The 18313-nt window shown below is 43.9% G+C and overlaps 5 protein-coding genes across 12 annotated transcripts; 4 read left to right on the top strand and 1 right to left on the bottom strand.

Annotated features, from left to right (window-relative positions):
• The first annotated feature begins 395 nt into the window (after positions 1 to 395).
• On the top strand, positions 396 to 2198 carry zgc:56095 (Ferritin, lower subunit-like). Of its 2 annotated transcripts, none has more exons than XM_057029671.1 (5): positions 396 to 546; positions 1071 to 1174; positions 1246 to 1392; positions 1495 to 1620; positions 1718 to 2198. In XM_057029671.1, the coding sequence occupies exons 2-5, from the start codon at positions 1073 to 1075 to the stop codon at positions 1865 to 1867; spliced, it is 525 nt and encodes a 174-aa protein (XP_056885651.1). In that variant the 5' UTR covers positions 396 to 546; positions 1071 to 1072; the 3' UTR covers positions 1868 to 2198. The 2 variants fall into 2 exon arrangements, with proteins under 2 accessions (XP_056885651.1, XP_056885641.1); XM_057029661.1 differs by having other exon boundaries at positions 512 to 651.
• Positions 2199 to 2895: 697 nt separating this feature from the next.
• Positions 2896 to 6304, top strand: LOC130523931 (synaptotagmin-1-like). Of its 3 annotated transcripts, none has more exons than XM_057029580.1 (9): positions 2896 to 3077; positions 3673 to 3879; positions 4390 to 4565; positions 4654 to 4752; positions 4826 to 4993; positions 5070 to 5237; positions 5382 to 5496; positions 5570 to 5703; positions 5791 to 6304. In XM_057029580.1, exons 2-9 carry the CDS (start codon positions 3678 to 3680, stop codon positions 5998 to 6000), a joined length of 1272 nt encoding a protein of 423 aa, XP_056885560.1. In that variant the 5' UTR covers positions 2896 to 3077; positions 3673 to 3677; the 3' UTR covers positions 6001 to 6304. The 3 variants fall into 3 exon arrangements, with proteins under 3 accessions (XP_056885560.1, XP_056885552.1, XP_056885542.1); XM_057029572.1 differs by having other exon boundaries at positions 3604 to 3879; positions 5379 to 5496; XM_057029562.1 differs by having other exon boundaries at positions 2897 to 3077; positions 5379 to 5496.
• A 574-nt stretch (positions 6305 to 6878) lies between these two features.
• On the top strand, positions 6879 to 10416 carry LOC130523910 (dynein axonemal assembly factor 3-like). 2 transcript variants are annotated; one of them, XM_057029541.1, is made up of 12 exons: positions 6879 to 6916; positions 7543 to 7636; positions 8012 to 8118; positions 8207 to 8300; positions 8371 to 8525; positions 8652 to 8831; positions 8907 to 9029; positions 9101 to 9223; positions 9334 to 9457; positions 9543 to 9657; positions 9757 to 9831; positions 10045 to 10416. In XM_057029541.1, the coding sequence occupies exons 2-12, from the start codon at positions 7555 to 7557 to the stop codon at positions 10193 to 10195; spliced, it is 1329 nt and encodes a 442-aa protein (XP_056885521.1). In that variant the 5' UTR covers positions 6879 to 6916; positions 7543 to 7554; the 3' UTR covers positions 10196 to 10416. The 2 variants fall into 2 exon arrangements, with proteins under 2 accessions (XP_056885521.1, XP_056885513.1); XM_057029533.1 differs by lacking the exon at positions 6879 to 6916 and having other exon boundaries at positions 7385 to 7636.
• A 7-nt stretch (positions 10417 to 10423) lies between these two features.
• On the bottom strand, positions 10424 to 14580 carry LOC130523971 (troponin T, slow skeletal muscle-like). 4 transcript variants are annotated; one of them, XM_057029647.1, is made up of 13 exons: positions 14456 to 14563; positions 13010 to 13052; positions 12914 to 12927; positions 12818 to 12844; positions 12589 to 12604; positions 12399 to 12459; positions 12190 to 12306; positions 11988 to 12065; positions 11742 to 11855; positions 11563 to 11672; positions 10976 to 11066; positions 10865 to 10905; positions 10424 to 10734 (listed from the first exon to the last, which is right to left on the bottom strand). In XM_057029647.1, exons 2-13 carry the CDS (start codon positions 13030 to 13032, stop codon positions 10689 to 10691), a joined length of 738 nt encoding a protein of 245 aa, XP_056885627.1. In that variant the 5' UTR covers positions 13033 to 13052; positions 14456 to 14563; the 3' UTR covers positions 10424 to 10688. The 4 variants fall into 4 exon arrangements, with proteins under 4 accessions (XP_056885627.1, XP_056885622.1, XP_056885618.1 ...); XM_057029642.1 differs by having other exon boundaries at positions 12589 to 12607; positions 14456 to 14562; XM_057029638.1 differs by having other exon boundaries at positions 11563 to 11855; positions 14456 to 14580.
• Positions 14579 to 17043, top strand: LOC130523963 (secretory phospholipase A2 receptor-like). The gene is made up of 5 exons (XM_057029620.1): positions 14579 to 15068; positions 15289 to 15332; positions 15412 to 15780; positions 15976 to 16302; positions 16394 to 17043. Exons 2-5 carry the CDS (start codon positions 15299 to 15301, stop codon positions 16537 to 16539), a joined length of 876 nt encoding a protein of 291 aa, XP_056885600.1. The 5' UTR covers positions 14579 to 15068; positions 15289 to 15298; the 3' UTR covers positions 16540 to 17043.
• The last annotated feature ends 1270 nt before the right edge of the window (positions 17044 to 18313 follow it).

Genomic DNA, 18313 nt, shown 5'->3' with positions numbered 1-18313 from the left:
GTTATCAAAACCCTCCCAATACTGAACATAACTTTATCTTTTTGAGCCAGAAAACTTTAGCGTAGTAAATGTGCATAGATGCATGCATAGGCAACAAATTTCAAGAAAAATTGATTCACAATCCCATTTGCCATAACACACCTGTACAATTACAGAAAACCTCACCCTGCAGGCAAAAACCTTTATTAGTGAATACTGATATACTGAGGGGTACACCTGTGTACATCTGTGTATAAAGCCTTAAGGAAATGGGCCATTTCTGATATATATGTTATATATGTATATGAAACAGATAAGACAACATGCATCATGAGACAGTTGCCCTAAAGTTTGCATTGTATACTCAGGTGATATTCGGTGGGTTGTACTCCGACATTTACTGAAGTGCCCCCCCCTCCACACACTAGGTGGCAGTCTCCCATTCAGAGAGCACTCGGCAGCTAGCTGGCTAACATTAGCCGGAGGAGGAGTTTGTTTGGTCTGCTAACAAAGATAAAGCTTTCTGCAGCGCTGATAAAGTGGTGCGACGTTGCATTCACAGACCAAGTAAGTAACAAACGAAAATGGTTTAATGTAAAAATGCTTGTTTCCTGCGCGCACGCTTGGATTAGATGATACGAAGATTCAAATTGGGAAGCATCTGTTGTTGTGGTGAGATAGTCGGCCACGTCTGGTTTGTCATACTTTAGCAAACTGACCACAACATGGTTCATTTGTAAATTCTACCAACCTAAATCGAGAGCATGTCTTATTTAGACAGTAACCGCAGAAAAAAGCTGCCAACTGTGGATCACTGTACGCCTGTAACGTCAAAAGGCTCCAATCCACTTTTATCTCGGTTTATTTCGGAACCTTTGGTGACAACAGCTATTGGCTAATCTCACCGAGGTCGTTTAACACACAAAAAATGACTTGCAAACGAGTGTGAGCTGGTGATTGAGTAACTTTAAAGGGACATACGCGTTTGTTGGCCTTGTTAGCTTGCGTGGTGGAATGTTTTGAGTGGCTGAATGCTTCTTTTTTTTTTTTTCTTTTTTTTATGAAACTAACAACATATATCTGCACTGTAGAAATGCAGGGCGGCGTAAAACAAAACCTCCATGCAGAGACAGAGGCTGACATCAACAAACTCTCCAACATCTTTCTCAATGCCTCTTACACCTACCTTGCTCTGGTAAGACTGGCCAGCTTCCTCGTTTTTCCTAAAACGAACTGAATAATTTTGCATTTCTTTGGTTTCTCCAGGGGATGTATTTTGACAGGGACGATGTCGCCTTGCCAAACTTCTCCAGGTTTTTCTTGGAGCGATCAGTTAAAGAGAGAGACCAGGCCGAGAAGCTGCTGGAATATCAGAACGTGAGAGGAGGGAGAGTTTTGCTCCAGACTATCGCGGTAAATGTGCAGTTTGTCTTAAATTTATTTGAGAAGCAGGCGTGGAAGCATCTCTATGCAATTAAAGATGAAATTTCCACCCATGTACATACACTTTACTAGAAACCAAGCCGAGAGGATTGGAGAGGTGGTCTGGATGCAATGACCTTTTCTCTGGACTACCAGAAGACCCTAAACACGTGCATCCTTGATGTGCACCGCAGGGCTGACGGTCACACCGATCCACATGTAAGTCTGCACTTGACCTCTGCCCCCCTCCCCCCCAGCCTGTATACAGGTCCATTTCTCTCCGGGATTAACAAAGCTGTCTTCATTTCTCTTCTAGTTCTGTGACTTCCTCGAGCAGCACTTTATCGCCGACAGCCATGACACCATCAAAAAGCTGGGAGATTATCAGGGAAGCTTAACCCGCATGATTGCATCGGAGCCACACGGTGCTATGGGAGAGTACCTCTTTGATAAACACACTTTGTAAAAGGTCACAGCAGTTCATAAGCTCCAAATCTCAAAAGAAACGTAAACTCCTGAGGGCAAAGGTCCCTCACAGTGCATTTATTCCGTTAAGAAATTGCTATTTTTCTAGCAGGCAGAATGACAAAACACCTCAGTTTATATAAGAGACAAATGGTCAAAACAATGGTGCTGAATACTCATTTCCTACCATGTTACAATAAACCACTTTGACATGATGACACGCATTCCAGTTGTCTGAGAATTTGACACTCCTTAATATTTTTGGACAAAATGATTTGTGTCAAGAGATCACAATTTCAATTATCTATGAATAAAGGATGTTAAGAATTTTATTTTTGTGTGTGTGTGTATTTATTTTTGCCAGACAACTGTCATGTGGACTTGCATGCTTTGCTCTTAGTGACATCCGATCTTAAAACCTTTGTGACAATGCAGGCTACTCTTTGAGGTGAAGGTGCATGTGACAGTCCCTCACAGTCCAGGCAGATGTTGCGGTTAGAACTAGAGGCGTGATCCTTTGTCGCCATTTGCTCATAATTAGCCCAGACTGAAGTAGGCTTGGAGCCTCCGAGCTCTCCAGATGCAGCCGTGCCGACATGTAGTAGATGCCCGAGGATTACGCAATGCAGGGCTAAATACGGCTGTGTTTGGTTTGGTCAAAAGCAAAGCCGCAGGATATCTACGGTACTCAGTGAAAGTTGGGAGATTGACTGTAATGATGGAGATTACTGAGGGGAGGGAGCACCACGACCTCTATCATGGATAAACAACCGCCACCACGGTCATCGCACTAATGAACCTGTTTACCCACCCCGACAGGGTTCATTAGCTGAAAACCCCCATTTGACAGCTTGACATGTACCGGTACGCTAACAACAGGCGGGTGCTGCTTTTTATGCATCTTAAGTCAAAGATGTGAAGCAACAGATGTGTTTTCTGCACTCTAGTGACAGTAGTGTGTGTGTGTGTGTGTGTGTGTGTGTGTGTGTGTGTCGGGGGGGATTAAATGACAACACTGCTCTAGTGATTTGCCAGCACTTCACATTTGGTGGAGAGGGTTGTGGGGAGGATGCCAGTCGGAGGCATCAGTGCACACGGGGAAGGATGGGTTTGTGAGGGCTCCACGAGACCCAAGAGGACACCAGAGGGACCACTGCAGGAACAGCAGGTTTCTGCCGAAGCACCTGGCATTTAGAGGAAGGTCTCCAAAGGTAGGTCGTATTACTTAAATTCTAATCATCAATTTTAGCTTTGCATGGATTTCAGTCAAGCAGCGATGTGCCACTAACATAAGAGGAACGCTCAACTGTCACAGTTTAAAAGTGAATTTATCCTCTGCTCCTCGCGTGAAAAACGTGTATTTGTACAAAGGTGATTTTTTAATGCCCATCACATTTATTCAGCCCTGGTAAAAAATATTGTGGCAGAAAAGTACCTTAAACAGTCACATTCCAGCCTTTGCTGACCCTCTGGGTGTAAAATATGACGGCGGAGATGAACTCAACGTTTTAAAGCTTCGCCTATCTGGGATTTTGGATTAATATTGAAGCACAAGAGTTTAATCCAGTTACACACAGGCAGTGACAGGAGGGGAGAAAGAGGATGGGCGGAATAGATAGACAGCGTTGGTAGCGGGGCGGGGAGATGACAGAGAGAACAAGAGTAACAGAGGGATTAGGGTCAGCCATGTTGAGCATCTGGCTTAGGGATGTCCTGTGCTCGCCAATTGTGCTGCAGAAACATAGAGATTACCAGCGTCGCTGCTGGAGACGGCGCATAACCACGGCGCTCCTCGTCTTTCAACAGCTGACATGAGGCTGCCCAGCGCTGGGGTCCGGGGCCGGAGGGCCGCAGAGCCGTCCAAACCTGAACCAGAGGAGGACACAGAGCCCGTGCATCATGAGCACCCCCACACGGAGCTCCACGAGCACTCCCATTCAGAACATCACCCCAGCCACCACGACTACAACAACATGAAGGAGAAATTCATGAATGAACTCGATCATCTGCACAGTAAGACCTTTCGGACACCATCACTGCTGTTCTTTGTTCTTTTCAGATATGTTTCTCAGGTAAAAGTTGGATTTTAGTGGAATACAAGCTCAGTTTCTGGTGAAGGACGGTGGAGAATCATCAGCTAAGAACTGCTGGGGTGCTTTGAGTGAGAAATGCTATAATGAAGCATGTTTACACGGGGCACTCCCTTCTGGGAGGGTGTTATCAGATCACGGTGCGTAAGTGCTCAACAAAACCCTCCCTAAAGACATGATCCAAACAACAGCAAAGCAGAAGTGTCGTGTCATGTGACACGCATTATCAGCATCAGTTTCTGTAGCAACACAAAGCAGCAGCTGAAGTTTTTGAATATCGCGGGAACTCAGTTTTCTTTGTTATCTCAAAATGTGAAAGTTGAACTTGAGCTGAAGGATCAACAAGAGAGAAGATGTTGAAAAGCTCCCGTGGATGCATAAAGATGCTGAACGCTAAGACGGACGGCTCGATTCACCTGCTTTTATTCTGCAGTCCCCATGTGGGCGGTCGGGGCCATCGTTGTGGTCGTTCTGGTTCTGGTGGCGTGCTTGATTTTCTGCGCTTTCAAAAAATGCTTTGGGAAGAAGAAGAAGCCCAAGACAGTGAGGGAGCGGAAGGTCGGCCGTCGCAGGAAGGAAAAGGAAGGCGAGGGAGAGAGCGGAGAGAAGGTGTGTGACTCCATTTTTGACCCGTTTGAGCGGTGGTCCTCATTTAGTCCGGGTCCTCTTTATGACATCATGGTGTTTCATGTTCCAGGAGGGGGAGGTGAAGAAGGAAGGCGCTGAAGAGGAGAAAGAACAGGAGAAGCTGGGTAAACTGGAGTACTCGCTGGACTATAACTTCACAGAAGCTCAGGTGAGGGCGCAGATCATTTTAACAACAACACATCCACAGCCATGAAAATAATGAAAGGTTCTGTCTCCTGAAGCTCATCGTGGGGATCCTCCAGGCTCAGGACCTGGCTGCTATGGACATGGGGGGGACCTCTGACCCCTACGTCAAGGTCTTTCTGTTGCCAGACAAAAAGAAGAAGTATGAGACGAAAGTACAACGCAAGAATCTATGTCCCGTGTTCAACGAGACTTTCATCTTCAAGGTACCACGAGCTGGTACCACGGTTGTTGCCGCGCCACCTTTCCAGCCTGAAACGCAGATCTAACGTGTCTCTCCAGATCCCGTATGCAGAGCTGGGTGGAAAGACGTTGGTGCTGCAGGTTTTTGACTTTGACCGTTTCTCCAAACACGACATGATCGGCGAGATAAAGATCCCCATGAACAGCGTGGACCTGGGCCAACCGATGCAGCAGTGGAGGGACCTGGAGAGCGGAGAGAAGGAAGAGGTACTTCATCGTACTTGATTTGATTCAACTTACTGCAAGTCCGGGTCAAAGGGAAGATCAAGCATGTTGTTCTCGTTTATAGAAACAGTGCAACAGGAAGCAAAGTGCTAATCCCCTTTTAATGCTTTTCTTTAATTTTAGCAGGAAAAACTGGGGGACATTTGCATTTCACTGCGATACGTACCCACTGCCGGAAAACTGACTGTGAACATCATGGAGGCAAAGAACCTGAAGAAAATGGACGTTGGAGGCTTATCAGGTAATGAATCCACCCCTTTCTGAAGATACTGCCTTTAATCCTTGAATCTTAACTCCTCTTTTTCCTCCATAAGATCCCTACGTGAAGATCGTTCTACAGCAAAATGGGAAACGGATTAAAAAGAAGAAGACGACCGTCAAGAAAAACACCCTCAATCCTTACTTTAATGAGAGTTTCAGCTTTGAGGTTCCCTTTGCGCAGATACAGGTAGCGTTGGCACATTCACGTGGACTCTGAATCTGAAATAACGGAAGAGTTGATGTGACCCTGATGCCTCTTTTTATTTACACACAGAAAGTGCAGGTCGTCATCACGGTGTTCGACTACGACAAGCTGGGCAGCAACGACCCCATAGGAAAGACCTTCATGGGTTATGGAGCCACAGGAGTTGGGCTGCGCCACTGGTCGGATATGCTGGCTAACCCCAGGCGCCCGGTAGCCCAGTGGCACACCCTGCTGCCGGAGGAGGAGGTGGACGCGGCGCTCAAAGCAAAGCCTCGCTAGATTTGCACCTTGTTTGTTGAGCAAATACAGATGATGCTGGATGTTACATAGTGTTGATCCCGGTGTTTCTCAGCCCCAGTGTTTGGTTTGTGATGTTTTATCATATGCATTAGTGGACATCTGTGTGTGTGTGTGTGTGTCTGGGGGGGGGGGGGGGGGGGGGTGTTTTTGATAGCTTTCATTAAGAGTTTGCTCTCCTTATTTATCAACATGTTCTTATATATTTGAAAAACTGTAAATGTAGACTTTTTTGTGTGTTTCAGTTTGTGCTCAAAGAAATAGTAAAATAGATTTTAAGAACTGCTCTGAGTCCCAGCATGTCACTGTGCTCGATGCGGAACCCACGTCGGAGGCCTACAAATACCCTTTGAAACTATACTTTAGATGTCAAATGTAATGAAATACTCCATTTCAAGGTAACATAATCCACACCGGATGTTTGCTGCAGTGTGATTTCAAGTAATTATATTGAAAGATTCTAATGCGGGTACTCAATATTAAAATTTTGGGAATCATAAAACTACAATTTTTAATCGTTTGGTCTTTGGCCAAGGTTGAAATAAAAATATTTAAAACGCCAAGGAAATTTCATGTAAAGCGTTCTGATGTCTGCTTTGTTTTGTAGTCTTGTAACTAAAACAGAGAAACAGTCCCCCAGTTAAGATTTCTTTTGTATTATCTTAAATAATAGGAACACTAAAAATGTACTTGTGTAATTCCCAAATCCCATTATTATTTGTCCTGCCATGAAAATTGATACTTTTGTTTTAGATTTAGTTTAGATTAGGGAGCCATGACGTCGCGTGTAAGAAATTACAGTAGAAATCCTGATTATTCTGAACATTAAAGTACGTATATGAGGCATGTTTATTCATCAAAGAAAATCAAAGGACAGGTCCGCGATTAAAGGAGAAAGGTGTCTTTTAAACTTGATTTAATAGGATAAAAGGAGCTTTAAGTTACAGCAACATACAAGACCCATCTATACATTTGTATCATCAAGGGGCGAGACTGCTGTTCACTCTTGGAGTGTCGCGGGGGAAATGTCACGTTTACCAGTTTAAAGCCGATTGAATTCTTTTTACGTGTGTTCTGCGAATCTGATATTTGAGTTCCTGCTCTAGTCGATAAGTAATGTATTATCGCGTTAAGTAGAGCGACGTTATATCTTTATGACATGCGTTTACCAGTTTTGAGGATTGTTTAAATATTTATTTAAGGGAAATATGTTTAGGACTAGCATGACGTAATTCCCAACCCCTTTATTTCTACTGTCAATTCCGACCGGTAGATGGCGCACATCCTCTCTGTTTAGAAACAGTTGCCTAGCAACAGAAACTAAACGGCGTGTAGCAGAATAGGGACTTTGTTAATCGCCTAACAGACATTTTGTTTGTCTTCATTTTGGTTTCATAGGTTTTTCCAGTTTGGGAAGTTTTGAAACACCGTTTTGAGATAATTTGTCGGATAGACAAATCACATTAATTAATACTAAACTAGGGCGTTTCTGCAATACTTCAACTTTTTGGGCCTCTGTCTCAGCTGCTTTGCAGGATGAGTGCTGGGCAGATAAGTGAGGGTCCGGGGTGCATCACCTGGTGGGGCTTCAGTCCAGCATGTGACCTGATGGACATGGGTGAGTCAGCCATGGGAAGGAGCCTACAATTATAGAACTAAAAATAAACACAAATATGCCACATATAAAGACTTGCTTAAAAATCTATATCATAAGAATGAATTATTAAGACATTAGCCTATCTGGCCTAGCACCAGTACACATGGAAAATGTCAAAGTTCAAATTACAAACCAGGAAGACTGTTCTGATCATTCTCTGTGTGTTCCCCAAAACAGAAACATGTTATATACTTTATGTATTAGCATTTACGTGTTTTTGCAACCACACATTTATCTGTTAATGTTTTCTCAAGTGTGTATGTTCTCCACACTATGAGATCAGTTCCGATTGATCTGATCTTGCATTTATTCCATCTCCAAACTGTCTAATCTCAGGTGAGGAGAGATGTAAAGGCGAGGTTAATGTCTTGCTGGTCGGCAGTGCAGATCTGCGACACATTTTGAAGACAATGGCTGGTTTGCAGGACAGTGAAAGGCTTCATGTAAGTCCCCAAAACAGTTGTGTGTCATTGGGATTATTATTATTAACTCTCAGCTGAGAGCAAACATGCTTGTGTTGTGTTACTGCAGGTGTGGGTGGTAGAAAGCAGCATGGAGGTGATAGCCAGGCAGCTTCTTTTGCTCTACCTGGCACTGATGCCCCAGGAAAGCATGGGAAATAAAGGTGCGCTGGGAGTTGGGGAATATTAACGTGTACATATTTAATAAAAAGTTTCAATATTCCCCATTTTCAGAGAAAACGGAGGTTTTCCTGGAGCTGTTTGGGAACAGCGAGATCCGCAGCCAGACAGCAGAGACTTTGAAATGTGCTGCGTCGCAACTCCTCCTGTCTGTTACTGAATTGCAGGAAACACCCACACACTCCTGTCTCAACACAACACAACTCAAGGTCCCATTAAGTGGAAAATAAGCCTGTTATTAGACTTTTTCTGCCATAACTTTCGGGAATCATATTTTGAGGCCTGTTGAACGAACATTTGAGTTCTATGAGTTTAGTGAACTTATGTTTCTATAGTTCAGGGAGCGAGATGAGCTGGCCAGGATCTTCAAGGCATGGCTCCAGCCTCAGCCTTCATCATCGGTCCTGATGCCCAAAGCCTGGGATTATCGGGTCAGACAGCACCTGGGAAGACGCTACAACTGCAAGAGCGGATCCTTCGACTGGGATCTTATTATGAAACTGCACGAAAAGGGCGTGCGTATCAATTTTAGAGCATTTTCGTTGTCTGTGGCTTTTCTTTTTTGCCAGAATGATACTTGTTATCTGCAGTGTGGTGTTATCAGCAAGCATGAGTATGTGCGATGGAGGGAGCGGGGTTTGGCATTCGAAATGCGGGAGGGTGCCTACCAAATAACCAATCCCACCTTGATCTCATCGAGAGTGTTCAATCAGGTAATTCTATATCTGCTGATCCTTCCGACATCATTAATTTGATATCAATTTTTTTGGTTTTGTCTGGACAGCAAGGGAACAAAGTGGCTCTGAGAGGTTACTGGGGAGACATTGTTTCCAGTCCCTTCCTCGCATTCGGCATCGAAACCAATGACCAGAGTTTGCTGAAGAAACAGAATGGGCAACACATCAAGGTCAACTATGGATTTCTAATGGCACCTCTAACAAACAGTCAACAATTTTCCTAAAAACAAACAAGGTTTTTTCTCCTGAAGCTCTGGCCATCTTTTCCTCCCGTCTGCAGACAGCCCAGGATGTCTCCTTTGCAAATGTGCAGATGCTGTTCCAGGCTCTGTCCAGTCAACAGTCCTGCTGCTCAGACACCGCAGCAGCAGAGCCTACCGACCGGAAATCTGTCGGCATACGTGGTAAATGTGTCACAAGATGATCTGCGAGGGCTGGGTACCTGGTTCAGTCAGAGGCTGAAATCTAGAAATAACCTTGATTTTACAGATCTGATGCAACTAAATGGTGCTGCGGTGACATTCCTGTCCACGGATGCGCTGAGAAAACTGCCAGAAAAACAGAAACACTCCAACTTCTTCAAAGCCATTTACTTTTCTGCCAGGTCTCTTTAAGCATCTTTTTTTTTTTTAAAACTGACTGCAGTTTTGGCTAAATGAAGCTCGCCTGTACATTTGTTTCCCTCTCCATCGATGCTGTAAAGCTGTGCGCACCAGTTGGGCCCGATGCTGAGACAGATTGCAGCACCAGACGCCGTGCTTGTTGTGGAGTTGGCCAAGTAAGGTTTTATAGGTGCATGCCTTGTTGCCATGGCAACAGGACAGTCAGCCTACAGTGCAATTGCGGAATATTTGGTCCCTGTATTTGTGTCAAACTTGATAGTAGATGCTGTGGCATTTCTGATGTGTGTGTGCGTGTGTGTGCGTGTGTGTGTGTGTGTGTGTGTGTGTGTGTGCGTGTGCGTGTGTGTGTGTGTCTTTGTGTGTCCCAGGTACATTTTGGACCTGAACAGAGAGCAGGAAGCAGGCTTTGAAAGGCAAGTAGCAAGCATTGCTCTGGAGGCTGGGTTTGAGCCGTGGCTCGAGGGAAGGACCAGTACTGCTCATGCTGTTTTCAGAAAGCAAAAGAAGTTAAGCTGCTAAAATCCAGCAGCAAGTCCGAGTTCCACCATCGACACTTTGATCTCCTCCCCAGTCACGAGTCAAAATGATTATTTTCTTAAGGCATTTTCGTCTCTCACCTCGATGTGGATTAAACTAAGCAACATTCTAATATATGTATTCACTCTTTAAGCCTTTTTAGCGTCTTTTGGTGAAGATTTTTGTGTTTAACATTTTCATGAATAAAAGATCATCTTCAAGTACCGGTAGTGCTTTAAGATCCTTAGTCTTTATTAAATAAGGTGAGAAAGCGCACAAAACGGACATTTCCTCCAGACTTGAGACTCAAATAGAAGGAAATTAAGCTGTACCATCAAAAAGGCAGACTTGCAGACTAAAGAGAGGCTTAAATTGTTATGTTATAACAATTACAGAGCCAGTGGGCAACTTTTTCATCCCAAAGTACTGTATATCAGTTAAAGGATGAACACTGTAAAAAGTTGCTGCAATCAGCCCTGAACCTTCTGCACCATCTTCACTTCCAGCGTCCTCCAACTTTCCCCTTGCCGTGGACTTTTTTGCTGCAATAACACAAGTAGCAATTCAAATTGTTAATTCACTAAACAGTGGCAGAGGCGTGACAAAAGAGGGATCTTCTCATTCTCTCCCATCTCTTTATATGCACATTTGTGTTGGTGCTGATTGACTCACAATTTCTGAGCGTGCTGGATTCTGTTGAGGAGGACTTTAATCTACAATTAAATACATAAATAGTGAAATACTCATGTCAGTTTGTTGATTTCTGTCAGCTGAATGTCTCACCTCATACTTCTGTCTCTTCATCTTCTCAGTCAGGTCAAATTTCTCTGACTCCAAATCATAGATATTTTCCCACAGCTCATTGGCTCGACGTCTGAGTTAAAACCATAGAAATGTAATGTTTTACCAAAAACCTCAATTAAAATGTTATTTTCTGGGCACACTTAAACTGAATCAATACATAATTCCTAAGCGTGTCTATGCGGCCTTTATATGATTGAAATATGCTGTGTTGTGGCTGAGGATTGCTGCCTTTTTTTCTTTAATCCACCAATCTCCCACTCAAAATGGAGTGGTGGGGGGGACCACATCCTGTTACCCTAGAAACCAAATCTGGCTACTAAGAGGCCTGAGGCTTCATGCTGGAAGGAAAAGTGACCATTGTGATGCATCTATTCACAGGTTTTCCTGTTTAGTCTGCTGTAATACTAATATGTGACCCTACAAAGGAGGTAAAGCTCCAGATGCATATGGGAGGCAGAGCAGATTGTCATCTTCAGTATTATTTCCAAGCCTCAATCTCAAGAACATGATTGAGTTTCTAAGGTATGAGTCACTGCTGCAGATGGAATCCTGCAGACCCTACTGACCTCAGGCCGTCCTCCCTCAGGTTCTCAATAGCCAGTGGTTTGCGTCTCTCTGTCAGAGTCGTCTTCTTGATTTCTCTTGCAGTTTGTCTTTTGCCTCGTCTCTGCTCCACCTGCACGAGGCACAAGAGGACCTGCTGTAAGACCCCTGCTGTAAGAAAACATGTGCTCCACGTTCTGACCTTGGCCAGGAAGCCTCCAAAGTGAGCCCCCATGTTGGACAGCACTTTCTTCTTCTTGGCCTCATCATCGGCCCTCTTTTTGGCCTCCTCGTCCTCCTTTCTCTGTCTCTCCTCCTGTTAAAGTCAAGCGTGCTCCTTTTAATTTTGCTTTTCCCGGACGGCAGAAAGCAACGTTGTAATCTGGGGAGATTATGGACATGCTCGGATTAAACAACATATGTGCTGCATGTTATCAACATTAATCACCGCAATACGTGTCTGTCTGTCACGCTCTTTTTCAGCTCTAACACGCTGCTGCTCTGCTCTCTCTGACCGACGTCTCTCCTGTAACAAACACACATACACACACATACACACCAGCTGGCATGAAACACTTTATTCATTAATCTGAAGAGTCATATCATTTAATCAAATTAATAACATAATTAGGATTGATGAGTCATTTTACAATCCTGTCTTTGAGTCCAATCAGCTCCTCTTCCTCTTTCTTTCTCTGCTCAAAGTGGACATCAATCAGGGTCTGCAGCTCCAGCAGGTCTTTCTCCATCCTCTTCCGGTGGATGTCCTAATCAGAAGGAACAGAAAACTGGCAGGCATGCTCATTTTGCAGCTATAAACCAGCAAATGTACGTTAATAATTATTTAAAAGAGACTTGCGTCAAAGTCAACTCTCTCCCCCTCGGGGATCTTTGGAGCAGAGAGCTGTGAGACCATCGGCCTGTAAAATAACCAGTCAGCATCGTTACCTTGTGTTCCCACTCATCAAGTTATTAGTCTCATTAGGTTCGCTCATGCTATTTCAATCATATAATCTGTATGTCAGTGTGGTCGTTTCTTATGGGCGTACCTGTATTTGGGGCGTTCTTCTTCATCATGTCAGTATCGGTATTAAAATGTAAAATCAGAAATATGGTTACACGCAGTAAAAGCTGATGAAACTGATTAGGTTTTAAAATGTGACATTTAGGGCGCTGCTACTAATCAACATCAATCAATATTTGTTTTTGAGGTAATCTTGAGATGCGTTCACTGACTGCTGCCATCGCTAGGATCTTAGTTTAGTGACGCAGCCTCACCTCCTTCCCCCTGCTCCTCTTCCTCCTCTGGAGCAGAAAAACAGCATCAGTGTGGTTGGAATGGGAGATAACAGCAAACTTTATCAAATAAATTACCTTCCTGGTGACACCTGTATTAAAGAAAAGAATACAAATGCAATAATGAATGTACGGGAAAAAGCTGATGAGTCAAACAAAGATTTACTAACTCACCCATGATCATCACAGTCTGCCATGATCACACTACAGGGAACGTCTGTGGAGACAAACCAGTTATAACCAGTGTACAAAAGCTCAGGGTCAATTTGGTATCCTTCTTTTTTTATCTCTAGAGTTCCAAAAACATACCATTTTAGCATGTAACATGCTACTCTTCAGCTTCCCTGATTGTTTTCTATTTTTGTTCACTGCAGGATGCTGCTTTCATTCCAATAATAGCACAGAGCACAAGAAAAGCCATTTGATTCTAATGATCTAGGAATAGCTTGGCTAAAGGGACTAAAGTGTCCTTTTACCCTGGATAAAAGTGCACTATGAGCCGGCCAATCCTTCTTCATTAATTTGATTTATGGGAGAGTGTGGGATGAAGAGATTATGCCAGTCAGCCAGCTGCTATTAACACCAGCCCAGCCTTCTATTATCATTTGATTTAGTCTCGCTGCTCTGAACGGCCGTCTGAACGTGCGTAGACTAAATAGTTTAGCATTCCCGACCAAAAGTGCAGCAGTCTGTGTGTTTCTGTATGGCTTCTCACAGGTGACACTACAATTGTAGTCATGGCAGAACCATTTCAAAACAGTATTTTCAGTAGAACAAGTGGAGATTTATCCGGATGTCACATCTTTGACTGCGTTAGGCTGACAGATGAAGTGCTGATGCAGTCATCTCATCTCGTTTTAGCCAAGATCTCCAAGTATGAACACGTGAATCTGAACAAACACGGGCACGCGGACAAACGCCAGACGAGGGATTGTGGGGTGAATTCATTGCATCGCTTCGCTGTTTTCTGGATAAACCCAACAACACTGTCTCCAGTGACAAAGGGTGCCAAAAATAACTGATGAGGTGGTGTTCCTAATTTCAGAAATGAAATGTGCATTTATATTTGCCGATGGATCATGGATGCAGGGGTTGAACCTAAATGCAGTAAGAGGAGGGGGTTGTTTTGAAAAGATGTTTATCAGTCCTTATTTTATCATTTGCTGCAGCAAATAAATGTTGCAAAACTTTGGAGTTGTGGGTGCCTCTTGTATCTGTAGTAAAGGAAAGTTGTTGTAAAAATAATTAACATTTTCTTACAATAAAGCTCAGTCGCTGATGCGATTGAGGGTGGCAGAATTCTGTTTTCGACTGCATTAATGTGAGGTATTTGTGGCGCCGTTAAACGTCTCACAGCTAGAGGGCAGTGTTGCAATCAAACGTCAGCCATTTGTTTTAGAAGAACAAGTTTAGCACAGATTAATCTATAACAAGCACAGACCATTAGTCAAACGCTTGATTTCACAGTGGCTACCTATTCAATAATACTGTTTAAATAATTTGTTAAATGTTTATAGTCAATATCATTAAAACCCAACTGGTGGTTTTGAAATGTAAATCTGAGTAAAATATAAGAAGCAAAACTGAAAAAAGGGATAAAGAGATAAAAATCATACATACCCAACAGTCAAAGACAAGAAAAGGACCTTCACCTGTAATGAGAACAACAGGAGCAACCAGCGATGGAGCTTTATATGGGGTCCACTGGGGTGACAGGGAAGTGACTCTAGAGGGGAGGAGGGGGTGATTTAGAGGGACAGGATCACTGGCAGCCTTTGGAAACATAAGCTAAAGTCTGGCTGGCAGGATAATGAACAAAGTGTCTGACGCTGACCTCACAGCTGAAACGGGACACAAAGACAGGTGGTGGAGGATAAAAAGTGACCCAAGACAGAGGATAACAAGACGAATCCAAGACTCTTCGGTCGAAACACAAAGGGGAAAGTCAGACAGCTGGAAAGAGGGACCTAGACTGGAGGCAGACAGTGGAAACATCACTTTATGGTCTCTGGCTTTAAAAAATGAATGATTTAGAACAGTGTGGTTGTCCTGACAATTCATTATGGGAAGCAGTACTGCTGTAGTTCTAAGTCACGGGTTGAATGAGGATCCCTCAACAATATGCAAGTCAGTCCATGTGAATGTCATATGCAAATATCCGCACATTTCCATAAGGCTGAAGAGTGACAGAAAATATGAGTAACAACTTCAAGAGAAGCCGTCTGTAAGGAAGGTGCAGTATGTTTACTGTATTTTTAAAAATTAAATAACAGATTAACTAGGTGTTACAGCATTTCAGCTTAAATAAGGGTGGGGGGTTTCCTACATTTATTAAATATCTTTGAGGAAATTATCCGGGGTCTCTGTCCCGTTCATCTTAAAAGGGTCATTTAGGAATATAATAAGATCACATCACAGGTTGTAACTCATCTGTTTATCTTTTAATATCATAGAATATACATTATGCTCCACTTGGCAGGCTTGCTGCTGTTTGCAGGTTGGTATCTTCGCACAAAATGAATGCAATCGTGATCAAACATGCTCTGTCTAATGTTCAGATCGGGTCCCCTCTGCAGGTAGCATCACTTTGTGCACACACGTTCATCAAGAGTACGTCCTGGTATCCAAGAACATGATGTGGGGCGCAGCCCAGAGGTACTGCAGAGAGAACCACACTGACCTCGCCACCATTGAGAGCCTGAAGGACATGAAGATGCTTGCGAGCATTGCTGCAGCCAGGAGCATCACAGGCCTGATCTGGATTGGTTTGAAGAAATATGAGTTGAAGTCCTGGATGTGGTCTTCAGGAGACACTCCCGGATTAACCAGTTACACTAACTGGGCCACTTTGCCCACTTCTTCAAATAACTGTGGAGCCCTGATGGGTGACGGCAAATGGCTCGGTGTATTGTGTACTGAAACTCTCCCCTTTGTTTGTCAGACTGGTGAGTGACCATATTTCTTTGATTCTCAAAACTGCCGTGAAAAAAGTTAAAAAGCCAGATCTTTTCTCAAAAGGCATCACTCAAATGCACTCAAAGATTTATAGCAATCATAGGATCTGCTGCATTCCTGAGCTCATGTCTGTCTGTCTCCTCTGCTGTCAATGTCATGCGCATCCTATTTAAATATCACCACAGATGACGGCTCCTACGAGGTCATTCTTACCAAACTGAGCTGGCAGGAGGCCAACAATTACTGTCACAAGCGTGGTAAGGAATTGGCCAGGGCGAGAAGCCGGACCGAGAACCAGGCTGTCCAGGAAGTCCTCAGTGGACACGAGTCGTATTTTTGGATCGGTTTGTTCAGAGATGGCTGGACATGGTCCGACCAGAGTGACGCGTCTTTCAGATACTGGGCATCTACTCAGCCAAACAATGATGGGCATTGCGCACTGTTCAGCGCCGTCCAAATGACCTGGTGGGACAGATCATGTAAAGACCCTTATTACTTTTTCTGCTACAACGGTGAGCTGCTTGGCAGTCTGAATTAAGAACAACATCAAATGCACTACTTAAGGGATTTTTAAATGGGAATTACTTTGCTTGGATTCCACAGCGATTACGGTCGTCAGGCGGATGGCGGTGAAAATAAAGTCCAGCTCCTCCCTCAACTTCAGTGATTCCAAAATGAGCGATGCCCTTTTGAGCCAAGCAAGTGTTGAATCTGCTGCAAGCTTCTGCTGCACCAGGAGGTTTTTCTAAAGCCAGTCTTCTGTCCTGCTTCTCCCATAGATCCAGAGTAAGTGCACGGGGGTCAAACTTCAATGGAGAGTTCATCCCGATGGAAAGATTTTCCATAAAGAGCAATATCAGAAGGCCAACGCTACCGGACCTGCATGTTCTTAATGTTGGTTGCCAGATTTCTGTCTCCTACGATACAAATTTGTCCCTAAACGTGTTCGACTCAATGAGTTTCCCTTAGAGCTGTAATATTTAACACTTCCCATCTGTCGCTTTAGTTCAGATGCGTTCTGCTACACCAGGGTTTAGGATGCCTGACAAGAAGGTTCTGTTGGATTCAGGCTCAGGGGTTTTCAGTGTGGCGGTTGCTTGTTCTACTAGTGGTTATAGGGGGTTTTCTGCAGGTCTTCCGTTTCCTATTTATGTCCACAATCATGCACATTAGGTCTGGCCTCCGGACCACTGGGAATTTATAAAGCGTTTCCAAACCAAGCTAGAGCAGCACTAAATCTGGGAAAAGTCAAGTTCAAGATTCAATACTTTATTCATCCCTGTAGGGAAATTGAAGTAAATTGAGTGTAGTAGCAGCCTAATGTGGATTAATATAACTGTAGTGTAGGTTTTGTATTTACAAAGTATAGAAATAGAATAAATAGATACAAATAAGATTAGAACGTTATAAGCATATATACAGCATATATATATATAATGTATACATATTATAAGCATATATACATAAATATAGAATAAAATAGAAATCAAATTACAACATAAACATTAGACAATTATTGTTATTGACTGGGTTTGGATGAGTTATAGAGTCTGATAGCGGACGGCAAGTTTGCAAGATTACAGCCAACAACAGACTCTGCCTTTTTAATGATTTTGTTGAGTCTGTTGGCATCCTTTGCTTTAATGCCTGCACCCCAGCACACTGCAGCAAAGAAGATGGTGCTAGCCATGACAGACTGGTAGAACATGTGGAGCATCCTGCTGCAAACACTGAAGGACCTGAGTCTCCTGAGGAAATAGAGTCTGCTCATGGCCTTCTTGTAAACAGCATCGGTGTTTGTGGACCACTCCAGTTTATTGTCCAGCTGAACACCCAGGAACCTGTAAGATGGGACTAGTTCCACATCTTTCCCACTAATGCAGACTGGGGAGGGAGGCGACTTGCTTTTACTGAAATCCACCACCATCTCCTTCGTCTTGGTCACGTTGAGCTGCAGAAGGTTCTCCCTGCTCCACCTGACAAAACTCTCCACAAGGTCCCTGTATTCATCCTCCTGTCCATTCTCCACACACCCGACTATGACTGTGTCATCCGAGTACTTCTGGAGATGACATGTCTCAGAGTGGTACTGGAAGTCAGCTGTGTAGGTGGTGAACAGAAAGGGGGAGAGCACAGTTCCTTGGGGAGCTCCTGTGTTACCCATCAGGGGGTCGGACACACAGCTCCGCAGTCTATATGGCTAGATGTGAAGGATAGTCCAGTCGGGGGGATGGGTGACATGTTGGTATCTATGTATGATGTCAGCAGGGGGGAGGGGGAAGAAGTTGGCAGAGGTGTTAGGGGCTCTGGGAGGTGTGAAGGGGACCCATTGTTATCCAGAGGAATATTAAGACAGCTGGGGGAGGGGGAGCTAGAATCAAACCTGTTGAAAAACTGGTTCAACTAATTAGCTTGGTCCACGTTCCCATCAGCTGAGCGTATTCCTTTCTTCTGGAAGCCAGTGATTGTTCTCATCCCACTCCAAACGTCCCTGGTCTGGTTCCTCTCCAGTCTCTCCTCCAG

This window comes from Takifugu flavidus, chromosome 1 (genome assembly GCF_003711565.1).
Source record: "Takifugu flavidus isolate HTHZ2018 chromosome 1, ASM371156v2, whole genome shotgun sequence".
Classification (NCBI taxonomy): Eukaryota; Metazoa; Chordata; class Actinopteri; order Tetraodontiformes; family Tetraodontidae; genus Takifugu; species Takifugu flavidus.
The sequence above is the reverse complement of the archived record's forward strand: the minus strand, read 5'-3'. Positions and strand labels throughout refer to the sequence as shown.

Coding starts and splice junctions, on each gene's coding strand:
- zgc:56095 (XM_057029661.1), top strand. CDS start 612: ATGATACGAAGATTCAAATTGGGAAGCATCTGTTGTTGTG. Junction 1,175..1,245: donor CTTACACCTACCTTGCTCTG/GTAAGACTGGCC, acceptor TGGTTTCTCCAG/GGGATGTATTTTGACAGGGA. Junction 1,393..1,494: donor TTTTGCTCCAGACTATCGCG/GTAAATGTGCAG, acceptor ACACTTTACTAG/AAACCAAGCCGAGAGGATTG.
- LOC130523931 (XM_057029572.1), top strand. CDS start 3,678: ATGAGGCTGCCCAGCGCTGGGGTCCGGGGCCGGAGGGCCGCAGAGCCG. Junction 5,238..5,378: donor AGAGCGGAGAGAAGGAAGAG/GTACTTCATCGT, acceptor CTTTAATTTTAG/CAGGAAAAACTGGGGGACAT. Junction 5,704..5,790: donor TTCCCTTTGCGCAGATACAG/GTAGCGTTGGCA, acceptor ATTTACACACAG/AAAGTGCAGGTCGTCATCAC.
- LOC130523910 (XM_057029541.1), top strand. CDS start 7,555: ATGAGTGCTGGGCAGATAAGTGAGGGTCCGGGGTGCATCACCTGGTGG. Junction 8,832..8,906: donor TGAAACTGCACGAAAAGGGC/GTGCGTATCAAT, acceptor TGTTATCTGCAG/TGTGGTGTTATCAGCAAGCA. Junction 9,832..10,044: donor CTTGTTGTGGAGTTGGCCAA/GTAAGGTTTTAT, acceptor TGTGTGTCCCAG/GTACATTTTGGACCTGAACA.
- LOC130523971 (XM_057029631.1), bottom strand. CDS start 13,032: ATGGCAGACTGTGATGATCATGG. Junction 12,307..12,398: donor GGGAGAGAGTTGACTTTGAC/GCAAGTCTCTTT, acceptor CCTTCTGATTAG/GACATCCACCGGAAGAGGAT. Junction 10,735..10,864: donor ATCCAGCACGCTCAGAAATT/GTGAGTCAATCA, acceptor GTGTTATTGCAG/CAAAAAAGTCCACGGCAAGG.
- LOC130523963 (XM_057029620.1), top strand. CDS start 15,299: ATGCTCCACTTGGCAGGCTTGCTGCTGTTTGCAG. Junction 15,781..15,975: donor CCCCTTTGTTTGTCAGACTG/GTGAGTGACCAT, acceptor ATATCACCACAG/ATGACGGCTCCTACGAGGTC. Junction 16,303..16,393: donor TTACTTTTTCTGCTACAACG/GTGAGCTGCTTG, acceptor TGGATTCCACAG/CGATTACGGTCGTCAGGCGG.